Below are 12,843 nucleotides of genomic sequence, written 5' to 3'. Positions count from 1 at the left end.
ACGTAAAAAGCAAACAACGTAGAAAGCGGCAGGAATCCAATTTCAGGCAAAGCCAAAAAAGGGGCAACTATGCAAAGTGGGCGGTCAATGCAGCACTGAGTGTGTTGTAACCAAAAGCGCACAGTATGCAAAACAAAATAAATTATATTGTTGCGCACATTGAAATTGGCCGGTACGATGTTGTGGGCATCACAGAGTTGTGGCTGCAAGGGGGATTACGGCTGGGATCTAAATATCCAAGGATATGTATCCTATCGAAAGGACAGGCAGATGGGCAGAGGGGGTGGTGTTGCATTGTTAGTAAGACTTTTAATTAAATCGATAGCAGGGAGCGATGTAAGGTCGGAAGGCGTAGAATCTGTATGGGTAGAGTTGAGGAATCTCAAAGGTAAAAAGACCTTGATGGGAGTTATGTACAGGCCCCCTAGCAGTAGTCAGGATGTGGGGCATAAAATAAATCAGGAGATAGAAAAGGAATATAAGAAAGGCAACATTACAATAATCATGGTGAACTTCAATATGCAGGTGGACTGGGAAAATCAGATTGGCAGTGGATCCTAAGAAAAGGAACTTGTGGAATGTCAAAGTGATGGTCTTTTTTGGAGCAGCTTGTGTTAGAGTCCACTAGGGAACAGGCAATTCTGGATTTGGTGTAATGAGGCAGACTTGATTAAGAACTTAAGGTGAAGGAACCCTTAGGAGGCAGTGACCACAATATGATAGAATTCTTTCTCCTTTTTTTATAAATTTAGAGTACCCAATTCATTTTTTCCAATTAAGGGGCAATTTTGTGTGGACAATCCACCTATCCTGCACATCTTTGGGTTGTGGGGGCGATACCCACGCAGACACTGGGAGAGTGTGCAAACTCCACAGAGACAGTGACCTGGGACCGGGATTGAACCTGAGTCCTCAGAGCCGCGAGGCAGCAGTGCTAACCAATGTACCACCGTGCCGTCCTATGTAATGGTTTTACAATTGAATAAAGGTAACTGCAAAGACATGAGGGAGGAGCTGGCCAGAGTTGATTGGAAAAGGAGCCGAGCAGGGAAGACAGTGCATCAGCAATGGCAGGAGTTTTGGGGAGTTATTCTGGAGGAACAACAGAAATTCATCCCAAGGAGGAGGAAACATGCTAAGGGGAGGACAAGGCAACCATGGTTGACAAGGGAAGTCACGGACAGCATAAAAGAAAAAGCATACAATTTGGTGAGGATTAAGTTGGATGGGAGGTTTTGGATATGGGAGGAGAAAGGGATCAGGGTATTAAAAGACCTGTTCCTGGGAGGTTGTTTTGCGAGGTTGGAGGAGTTGGGGGAGAAATATGGGCTGGGGAAGAGGGAAGTATTAGTACCTGCAGCTCCAAGACTTTGCTAGGAAGGAGGTTTGGCGCTTCCCGAAGGTGATAGGTGAAGATCATATGGGGTTCGTGAGAGTGAGGGAGCTCTTTTCAAACATTAGAAGGGTATTGAACGTTGTTATGGCACCGGCAGCGGGGAAGGAAACAGGTGGTTGTGGCATTGGACGCTGAGAAGGCGTTTGACCGGGTAGAATGGGCGTACTTGATGGCACTTCTGGAGCGGTTTGGGATTGGACCAAGATTTGTGAACTGGGTAAAGCTATTATCTAAGGAGCCGAGGGCGAGTGTCCGCACATATAACATCAGCTCGAGATACTTTTCTCTCCACCGTGGGATGTCCTATGCCTCCACCTCGTGCGCGAGGTTGGGGCAGATACAGCTGAAGGTGGTATACAGAGCACACCTCACAAGGGCGAGGATGAGCCGATTCTTTGAAGGAGTAGAAGATGTGTGTGAACGTTGCGGGGGGCCCCCGCTAATCACGTTCATATGTTTTGGTCCTGCCCAAAGCTAGAGGATTGCTGGAAGGAGGTTCTTAGGGTAATTTCTAAAGTGGTGCACGTGAAACTGGACCCGGGCCCCCGGGAGGCCATATTCGGGGTATCGGAGGCAGATGTTATAGCCTTCGCCTCGTTGATTGCCCGAAGGCGGATCCTGATAGGTTGGAGAGCAACCTCCCCACCCTGTGCCCTGGCGTGGCGGGGAGGACCTGTTGGAATTCTTGACTCTTGAGAAGGTTAAGTTTGAACTGAGGGGAAGGATGGAGGGGTTCTACAATTCATGGGTCTTATTCATTATGCACTTTCAAGAATTGGATAACATCGAACATTAGTTGGGGCATATGGGTGGGAGGGTTGGGGGGGAGGGGGCGGTGTGTGTTAATGGTGACTATGGGTGATCCCTAATTCCTTTTTGTCATTTGTTTGTGTGAACATGCGGGCTAATGTTTGGGGTTTGGTGGGAGGATGGGATCGTTGTTATTGAAATGGGGATTGACATATTTGTTACTGATTATTGTTTATTGTTGGTGGATGTAAATTTGGGGGAAAATTGTGAAAAAGGAGGAGAATAAAAAAAATATTTAAAAAAAATAAAACAATTTGGTGCAAGAGTAGAAACGGAACTGTGGCCAAACCATGGTTTACAAGGGAAATTAGAGGTAGTGTTAGATTGAAAGAAGAGGCATTCAAATTAGCAAGAAAAAGCAAGAGATCTGAGGATTGGGAACCGTTTAAAATTCAGCAAAGGCAGACCAAGGGATTGATTAAGAAGGGGAAAATAAAATTTGAAAGTAAACTAGCGGGGAACATAAAAACTGACTGTAAAAGTTTCCATAGGTATGAAAAGAGAAAAAGATTAATAAAAATGAATGCAGTCCCCTTACAGTCAGAGACAGGGGAATTCATCACAGGCAACAAAGAAATGGCTGAGCAACTAAATTCATACTTTGCTCCTGTCTTCACAAAGGAAGACGTATGAAGTACTGGAAGTTCTGAGAAGCACAAGTTTTAGTGAGGAGCTGAGGAAATTAGTATTAGTAAATAGATGGTTTTGGGGATATTAATGAGGTTGAAGGTGGACAAATCTCCAGGGCTTGATAATCTTCATCCCAGAATATTTAAGGAAGTGGCCCTAGAAATAGTAGATCCTTTGGTGGTCATTTTCCAAAATTCTTTGGACACTGGAAAGGTTCCTACAGATTGGAGAGTAGCTAATATCACCTCGCTATTCAAAAAGGGAGACAGAGAGAAAACAGGGAACTATAGACCAGTGAGCCTAACATCAGTAGTAGGGAAGTTGCTGCAGTCCATTATCAAGGATTTCATAGCACAGCTTTTCAGACAAAGTCAGCATGGATTTACGAAAGGAAAATCATGCTTGACAAATCTTCCAGTTGGAATAAATGGTTCTTTTTCTGATTGGCAGGCAGTGGCTAATGGAGTACCGCAGTGATCTGTGCTGGGACCCCAGCTGTTCACATTATATATTAATGATTTGGATGAGGTAACTAAATGTATGATCTCCAAATTTACAGATCATACAGAGTTGGGTGGGAGGGTGAGCTGTGAAAAAGATGTATAGATGCTTCAGTGGGATTTGGATAGGCTGAGTAAGTGGGCACATGCATGTCAGATGCAGTTTAATGTGGATAAATGTGAGTTTATCTGCTTTGGTAGCAAAAGTAGGAAAACAGATTATTATTTGAATGGGTGTAATTTGCGAGAGGTAGCTACTCAATGAGACCTTGGCATCCTCGTGCATCAGTCTCTGTAAGTAAGCCCACAAGGACAGCAGGAAGTGAAGAAGGCAAATTGTATGTTGGCCATCATAGCGAGAGGTTTTGAAGATGTTTATTGAAATTGTATAGGGTTTGGGGGCACCAATTGGGTTGGAGGAGCTGAGCAAGGGTTTGGGGAGCATGCAGGCGGGGAAGGCTCCGGGACCGGACGGATTCCCGGTGGAGTTCTACAGGAAGTACGCAGACCTGTTGGCCCCGCTACTGGTGAGGACCTTTAATGAGGCAAGAGAAGAGGGGACCCTGTCCCCGACAATGTCGGAAGCGACAATTTCTTTGATCCTAAAGCGGGACAAGGACCCACTGCAATGTGGATCGTACAGGCCGATCTCGCTCCTCAATGTGGATGCAAAGTTGCTGGCAAAAGTGCTGGCCACGAGGATCGAGGACTGTGTCCCGGGGGTAATCCACGAGGACCAGACGGGATTTGTAAAGGGCAGGCAACTAAACACCAATGTGCGGCGGCTCTTAAACGTGATAATGATGCCATCGGAGGAGGGAGAGGCGGAGATAGTGGCAGCTGTGGACGCGGAGAAGGCCTTTGACCGAGTAGGGTGGGAGTACCTCTGGGAGGTGCTGCGTAGGTTTGGGTTCGGGGTAGGGTTTATCAATTGGGTTAAGCTCCTTTACAGAGCCCCGATGGCGAGTGTAGTGACGAACCGGCGGAGGTCGGAGTACTTTCGACTGTACCGAGGGACGAGGCAGGGGTGCCCCCTGTCCCCCCTGTTGTTCGCATTGGCGATCGAACCATTGGCCATGTCATTGAGGGAGTCTAATAAATGGAGGGGGGTGGTCCGAGGGGGAGAAGAGCATCGGGTGTCGCTATATGCGGATGACCTGTTGCTGTACGTGGCGGATCCAATGGAGGGGATGGTGGAGGTCATGCAGACTCTAAGGTGGAGGTGGGGAAAGGGGGGACTGCCTGGGAGGGTGGATGAGCAAGAGATAACATGAAGGGTTGGGGAAACTGGCACGTACGGGTGAGGGCCAGTGTACAAAGCTGTGTAAATATATCATTTTGCCATGTATATATCTTGCTCTGCGCGATTTCTTGTTTTTTTTTGTTACGAGGGGGGGGGGTTATTGTTTGTAAGGGAGAAAAATTGTGTTAAAAAACTTTAATAAATATATTTTTTTAAAAGAAAGAAATTGTATCGGGCATTGGTGAGGCCACACCTGGAATATTGTGTGCAGTTTTAGTGTTCTTATTTGAGGAAAGATGTTCTTGCTATGGAGGGAGAGCAGTGAAGGTTTACCAGGCTGATTCCTGGGATGGCGGGACTGTCATACTCTTCTCTCTCTCTCTCTGTCACTCTCTCTCTCTCTCTCTCTCTCTCTCTCTCTCTGTCACTCACTCTCTCTCTCTCTCTCTCTGTCACTCTCTCTCTCTCTCTCTCTCTCTCTCTGTCACTCTCTCTCTCTGTCACTCTCTGTCACTCTCTGTCACTCACTCTGTCACTCACTCTCTCTGTCTCTCTGTCACTCAGTCCTCCATTCTCTCTCTCTGTCACTCACTCTTCTCACTCTCTGTCACTCACTCACTCTCTCTGTCTCTCTCTCTCTGTCACTCTCTCTCTCTCACTCTCTCTCTCTCTCTCTCTGTCACTCTCTCTCTCTCTCTCTGTCACTCTCTCTGTCACTCTCTCTCTCTGTCACTCTCTCTCTCTGTCACTCTCTCTGTCACTCTCTCTCTCTGTCACTCTCTCTCTCTGTCACTCTCTCTGTCACTCTCTCTCTCTGTCACTCAATCTTCTCTCTCTCTGTCACTCATTCTCCCATTCTCTCTCTGTCACTCACTCTCTCTCTCTGTCACTCACTCTCTGTCACTCACTCGTCTCTCTCTGTCACTCATTCTCTCTCTCTCTATCACTCACTCTCTGTCACACTCTCACTCTCTCTCTGTCACTCACTCTCTCTCTCTCTCTCTGTCACTCACTCACACTCTCTCTCTCTCTCTCTCTCTCTCTCTCTCTGTCACTCACTCTCTCTCTCTCTCTCTGTCACTCATTCTCTCTCTCTCTCTGTCACTCTCTCTCTCTGTCACTCTCTCTCTGTCACTCTCTCTCTCTCTCTCTCTCTCTGTGACTCACTCTTCCCTCACTCTGTCACTCACTCTTCCCTCTCTCTGTGACTCACTCTTCCCTCTCTCTGTCACTCACTCTTCCCTCACTCTGTCACTCACTCTTCCCTCTCTCTGTGACTCACTCTCTCCCCCTCTCTGTCACTCACTCTCCCCCCCCACCCTCCTCTCTCTCCTTCTGAATAATTCTCCTCTTTGATTGATGTTTTGGTCTCTGATTACTCCTGAGGTGCCTCAGGGTCACTGTGTTGGAAATATCTGAAGTGTCTCGGGATGTTCGAGGCGCTGTGCAAAGGTTCGTGGATTTTTAGACGGTTCTGGTTGTGGTTTTCAGGCCTGCCCGTCGCCCCCATGCAGCTCCTGTCTCTGCTCGCCCTCCATCGGAGCAATAGTTTCCGGACATCGAAAACTGCTGACACCATCCCCGCAGGGCCAAACAATGGGCACGGCCGCCGGCGCTCGCTGACAGGAGGCAGCATCGCTGTCTCTCGGGCACCCATCCTCTGCAGGTAAGGTGTCAAAGGTCAGCCTGCTTGTTTGGGTTAAGCAGCGATGGGGTGGGGGTGGGTGGGGTGGCGGGTGGACCTCCTCGCTGGAGATGCTCCCTCTCCCATGTGACTCCGGGTCCCCACGAGTGTTCGTTAATCACGGGCAACGTTATGAAACTTGCCATCTGCCCTCGTGACGATAGCCAAGGCCTGATGGTTATTTCTACAGGGTATTTCACACGTGGTGTGAAATTATTATATCATCACAAATATCCGCCTGTCAGAAACCTTGAAACCAGGGGTTTATCCACTTTGTCAGGTTATAGAAGTCTCCATCCAACAGCTACACTGAATACACTCACAAACCAAGGTATCCCCTTGATTAGACCACACCAGGAGCACTGTGCACAGTTCTGGTATCTGAGGGCGGGATTCTCTGACCCACCACGCTGGAAATGTGCCTGGCCGGGGGTGGGGGGGGGGGTGGAAAATAGCCGTTCATGCCGGAAATCCGGCGCGACCGCCTGTCCCGCGCACGGCGACCGACGCGCTGCCGGTCGGGGGCTGTTGGAACAGGCCCCCGTGGCGATTCTCCGCGGTCAACCGGCCGAATCCCTGCCGGCGTGGTTTATATCTGGTACCACCTGGCGGGAGCTGGGACTTGCGGCCGCAGTGTCGGTCCGGGTGGGGGGGGGGGGGGGGGCCTCAGCAGTGGCCTGGCCCGCAATCGGGGGCCACCGATCGGCGGGCCATCGCAATCTGTGGGGGAACTACCTTATTCCGCGCAGGCCTGCTGTGTGCCTCCGCCATGTAAGTGGGCCGCCGTGCGCATTCGCGCCCGCGGGGTCTGGACAGCAGGGCCTCACCCTCAGCCAGAATTGCAGGACACACGCCGGGGCCCTGCTGGCCCCCTGGAAAACGGGGAATCACCCTGGACTTTTGAGGAAAAGGTCCGGAGTGATTCTCGCCCATTTTCCAGTGGGCGTGGGGACTTCGTCCCCAAAAGGGGGAATGCCGCCCCATATCTCTTGTTTAAACCACACTTGCAGCACTGTGCACAGTTCTGGTCTCCATATTTTATTTATTTACAGGATGTGGGTGTCACTAGTTAGGCCAGCAATTATTGCCCATCCCTAGTTGCCCTTCAGAAGTTGGTTGTGAGTTGCCTTCTAGAACCGCTGCAGTCCTTGAGATGTAGGTGCACCCACTATGCTGTTAGGGAGAGAGTTCCAGGATGTTGCCCCAGCGACAGTGCAGGAGTGGCGATATATTTCCAAGTCAGGGTGGTGAGTGAGTTGGAGGGGAACCTCCAGGTGGTGGGGTTCCCAGGTACCTGCTGCTCTTGTCCTTCTAGATGGTAGTGGTTGTGGGTTTGGAAGGTGCTGACAAAGGAATCTTGATAAGTTACTGCAGTGCATCTTGTAGATGGTACACACGGCTGCCACTGTTCGTTGGTGTTGGAGGGAGCGAATGATTCTGGAAGGGGTAGCAATCAAACGGGCTGCTTTGTCCTGGATGGTGTCCAGCATCACTGTTGGAGTTGCACTCATCCAGGCAAGTGGAGAGTATTCCATTACACTCCTGATTTGTGCCTTGTAGATGATGGACGGATTTTGCGAGGGTCAGGATATGAGTTATTCGCCGTAGGATTCCCAGACTTTGACCTGTCTTGGTAGCCACAGTATTACTATCCCTTGGATAGGTCACATTGGAGCACTGTGCACCGTTCCGATCTCCATATCCCTTGGATAGATGACATTGCAGCACTGTGCACGGTTCCCGTCTCCATATCCCTTGGTTAGACCACACTGGGAGCACTGTGCACAGTTCCTGTCTCCATATCCCTTGGTCAGACCACACTGGGAGCACTGTGTACAGTTCTGGGGCGGGATTCCCGACTCCCCACAGGGTCGGAGAATCCCCGGGGTGGCGGAGTGAATCCCGCCCCGCCGCTCCGATTGTAACGATTAGCAAAGACTGAACACGTCGGGGTTCTTTTCTCGAGAAAAGAAAAGGCTGAGGGAGTTACCGGATTGAGATCTTTAAAATGATGAAAGGAGTTTCGATAGGGTTGACTGAGAGAAGATGTTTCCTGTTGAGGGGGGAGACCGGAACTCGGGGCCACTGATATACGACAGTCACTAATAAATCCAATGGAGAATTCAGGGAGAACGTTTTTACCCAGAGAGTGGGGAGAATGTGGAACGCACTCCCACAGGTAGTGGGGAGAATGTGGGACTTGCTCCCACAGGTAGTGGGGAGAATGTGGGACTTGCTCCCACAGGCAGTGGGGAGAATGTGCGGGGGGGGGGGGTGGTTGGGGTGAATAGTGTTGATGTATTTCAGGAGGAAGCTGGATAAACAAGTGAGGGAGAGAGAAATAGAAGGAGATGGTGATGGGGGTGAGATGGAGGCTGGTGTGGTGCAGCAATACTGGCATGGAGCAGATGAGCCGAATTGCCTGTTTCTGAGCTGCGGACTGGACATGAATCATGAGACTGTTCCATTTTTTCTGTTGCAGTGACGGTTGTTCACTACAGTCACTGGCCGAGATGGAGAAGAAACTGAGGGAAGCCCTGGAGAAAAAGGAACGACTGTTGCAGGTCAGAGAAAGTTGCTCAACCGACGTCAGGCCCCATGTGGTGGCACCCAACCTGGGGGGAATGAGGGTGGGGTGAGGACAGGAGTACAGGGGTGGAGGGTGGCGAGGGCAGGGAGGTTCCAGAAATGGGGAGCGTTGTATGGTATGGAGGAGGTTACAGAGATAGGGAGGGATGTAGGGGATGGAGGAGGTTACCGAGATAAGGAGGACTGTAGGGGATGGAGGAGGTTACAAAGAGAGGGAGGGTTGTATGGGATGGAGGAGGTTATAGAGATAGGGAGGGTTGTAGGGGATGGAGGAGGTTACAGAGATAGGGAGGGATGTAGGGGATGGAGGAGGTTACCGAGATAAGGAGGACTGTAGGGGATGGAGGAGGTTACAAAGAGAGGGAAGGTTGTATGGGATGGAGGAGGTTATAGAGATAGGGAGGGTTGTAGGGGATGGAGGAGGTTACAGAGATAGGGAGGGTTGTAGGTACTGGAGGAGGTTACAGAGATAGGGAGGGTTGTAGGTACTGGAGGAGGTTCAGAGATGGGGAGGGTTGTGGGGATGGAGGAATTCACAGAGATAGGGAGGGAATAGGGACTGGAGGAGATTACAGCGATAGGGAAGGTTGGAGGGACTGGAGGACTTTACAGTGATGGGGAGGGGGGCGATCAAGGTAGGGATTTGAAAATCAGTGAGCACAGGAGGGAATCCGGAATCTGCCCTCGGTGTGTGTTAATCCATGGGGCAGCAGAACATTGGGTGAGTTGCACTTTGTTTGGGGGTAGAATGTTGGCGCCGTGTTAAGGGTGTGGAATAGTCAATACTACGGGTAACGATGGATGAATGAGAGGTTCTGTATTGCGGACGCTGAAATGACATTGTACAGATGGAGCTGCTTTTCGTTTGTCCTGTCTTCCTGTAGGAAGCTCAGAGGAAGTCTCCAGGGAAGCATCAACAAGGGGACAAGCTGTTGAATGGGGAGTCAGAAGCAGCCAACATGCAGTGGCCATCAGCAGCACGCCCAGTACAGGCAGAGGTACATTTCACTTTTGGCTATCTCTCGATATTAGTAGCCTTGTACCTCCATGGATATTCCTGCTACCTTCACCCTTTCCACAGTCCCAACGTTCATCTCTCGCAATCCCAGGAAAAGCATGTTTTATTCAAATACTTCCTCTCAATATTCCTCCACAACGCCCCCCCCCCCCTCCACAAAACCACTTCTGTAACCTCCACCAGCCCCGAATGCAGTCTCTAAAGCTCTCCCTATCTCTCTAACCCCTCCATTGCCTACAACACTCCCTATCTCTGTCACGTCCTCCAGCACCGACAACCCTCCCTAGCTCTGTAACCGCCTCCAGCCTCTAGAACCCTCCCATATTGCTGTAATCTCCTCCAGCGCCTACAACCCTCCTTATTTCTGTAACCTCCTCCAGTGTCTACAACCTTCCTTATCTCTGTAACCTCCTCCAGCCCCTACAACCCTCCCTATTTCTGTAATCTCCTCCAGCCCCTACAACCCTCCCTATCTCTGTAACCTCCTCCAGCGCCTACAACCCTCCCTGACTCTCTAACCTCCTCCAGTACCTACAACCCTCCCTATTTCTGTAATCTCCTCCAGCCCCTACAACCTCTCTATCTCTGTAACCTCCTCTAGCCCATATAACCCTCCCTATCTCTGTAACCTCCCCCAGCCTTAGAACCCTCCCTATTTCTGTCACATTCTCCAGCAACGACAACACTCCATCTCTGTAACCTCTTCCAGCCCCGACAACGCTCCCTATCTCTGGAACCTCCTCCAGCCCCTACACCACTCCATATCTCTGTAACTTCCTCCAGCGCCTTCAACCCTCCTTATCTCTGCAACCTCCTCCAGCGCATACAACCCTCCCTATCTCTGCAACCATCTCTAGCCTCTAGTACCCCCTTTTTACTGTAGCGTCCTCCAGCTCCTACAACCCTCTCTAGCCCTATAACCTCCTCCAGCCCCTACAACCTTCCCTATCTCTGTTACCTCCTCCAGCCTTAGAACCCTCCCTATTTCTGTGACCTCCTCCAGTTCCTACAACCCTTCCTATCTCTTGTCACGTCCTCCAGCAACAACAACACTCCCTATCACTGGAACCTCCTCCAGCCCCTACAACGCCCCCTATCTAACCTCCTCCAGCTCCGACAACCCTCCCTATCCCTGAAACCACCTCCAGCCCCTACAACTCTCCCTATCTCTGTCACGTCCTGCAACACCGTCACCCCTCTCTATCTCTGAAGCCTCCTCCAGCCCCTAAAATGCTCCCTATTTTTGTAACCTCCTGCAGCCCCTACAAACCTCAATATCTCTGTAACCACCTCCAGTTCCTGCAACCTCCCTATCTTTGTAACCTTCCTAGCCCCTCCAACCATCCCTATCTTTGCAACCTCTTCCAGTCCATATCATACTTTTAGAAAAATATATTTTATTCCAAACTTACTCTCAAAATGCAAAAACATAAATAAACCGCGGAACTCTCCCCAACTCACGGTTTTACAGTCCGTACAAGTTTTCCCCCTTTTTCACCCCAAACTCCCTCCCCCCGCGATGAACAATTCCTCGAACATGGTCACGATCAAACCACCGTGCCTCAAAGCCCTCCGCTGAACACCTCAATTCAAACTTAATTTTCTCCAACCGGAGGAAGTCATACAGGTTCCCCAGCCAGACCACTACCCCTGGTGACGTTATCGACCGCCATTCCCGCAATATTCTTCGCCGGGCAACCAGTGAGGTGATTGCCACATCGGCTTTCCTCCCCTCCATCAGCTCCGGCATTTCCGATACCCATAAATCGCCACCATAGGGTCCATCCCCACAATCTTTGCTAGCATCCTGAACACTCCCGCCCAGTATCTCCCTAACTTCTCACAGCCCCAGAACGTATGCGTGTGGTTTGCTGGTCCTCGCCCACACTTCTCACACTCGTCTACCCCCTCTGGAAGAACCCACGCATCCTCCCCAGAGTCATGTGCACCCTATGTAGTACCTAATAATGTATCAAAATCATCCTCGAACTTGAGGAGGTCAAATTCACCCTGCGCAGCGCCTCACTCAACACTCCCCAACCTATCTCCCCCCATAATTCTTCCTCCCATTTCTCCTTGATCCTCAGCACTCGCGTTCCCCCCCCCCCCCCCCCCCCCCCCCCCCGTGCTCCCCCAGCCATCCGTATATGTCCCCAATCCTCCCCTCCCCTTCCCTTCCACATCTGGAGGCAGCAATCGTTCCAATAGGGCATATTTCGGCAGCCTAGGAAAGCCTTTCCACACCTTTCGTGCAAGATCCCTCCCTTGTAAATACCTGAATTAATTTCCCTTTGGGAGCTCTACCTTCTCTCCCAGTTCTTCCAGAGTAGCAAACCTCTGTTCCGCCTACAAATCCCTCGCCCTCACCATCCCCACCTCCTGTACATACCGTCCATCTCCCCCGGCTTAAACCCATGGTTTTCACATGCAGCGCTAACACCGACATCCCCTTAGTCCTAAAGTGCCTCCTCAGCTGCTTCCACACCCGAACCGTGGACCCCACCACCCGGCTCGCTGTGTACCTCCTCTGTGCCAGCGGTGGCGCTGCCATCACTATGGCGCTCAGGCTGGACTCCCGACAGGATTCTTCCTCCATCCTAACCCATTCTAACCCCTCTCCTTCCCACCACCGCCTCTCTGCCCAATAGTAGTTCAGCAAGTTCGGCAGTGCCAAACTCCCCTTTCTGGCTCTGCCTCTGAAGCAGGGCCCTCTTCACCCTTGGCACCTTCCCTGCCCATATAAACTCTGAAATAACTGCATCCAACTTCTGGAAAAACTCCTTCGAAATAAAAATCGGAAGCAGCTGGAACATAAATAGGAACCTTGCCAGGACATTAATTTTCACCAATCGGACCCTCCCCGCCAGCATCAGGTGCAGTGTGTCCCACCTCCTAAAATCCTCCTTTATCTCCTCCATCAACTTTGTTAAGTTCCACTTGTGCAATGGCGTCCACTCTCCCGTCACCTGGATT

The 12,843-nt window shown here is 50.7% G+C and overlaps 1 protein-coding gene across 1 annotated transcript in view; it reads left to right on the top strand.

The window, feature by feature from the left end:
* LOC140387071 (pleckstrin homology-like domain family B member 2) overlaps positions 1 to 12,843 on the top strand; it is a 71,376-nt gene that overhangs the window by 38,937 nt on the left and 19,596 nt on the right. Inside the window, exons 8-10 of the mRNA XM_072470081.1 lie at positions 6,071 to 6,245; positions 8,746 to 8,827; positions 9,737 to 9,850. Coding sequence (XP_072326182.1) covers positions 6,071 to 6,245; positions 8,746 to 8,827; positions 9,737 to 9,850 — 371 coding nt within the window. The remainder of the gene's footprint in view (positions 1 to 6,070; positions 6,246 to 8,745; positions 8,828 to 9,736; positions 9,851 to 12,843) is intronic.

Source organism: Scyliorhinus torazame, chromosome 12 (genome assembly GCF_047496885.1).
Source record: "Scyliorhinus torazame isolate Kashiwa2021f chromosome 12, sScyTor2.1, whole genome shotgun sequence".
Classification (NCBI taxonomy): domain Eukaryota; kingdom Metazoa; phylum Chordata; class Chondrichthyes; order Carcharhiniformes; family Scyliorhinidae; genus Scyliorhinus; species Scyliorhinus torazame.
Note: the sequence above shows the minus strand (reverse complement) of the source record. Positions and strands in the feature narration are given on the sequence as shown.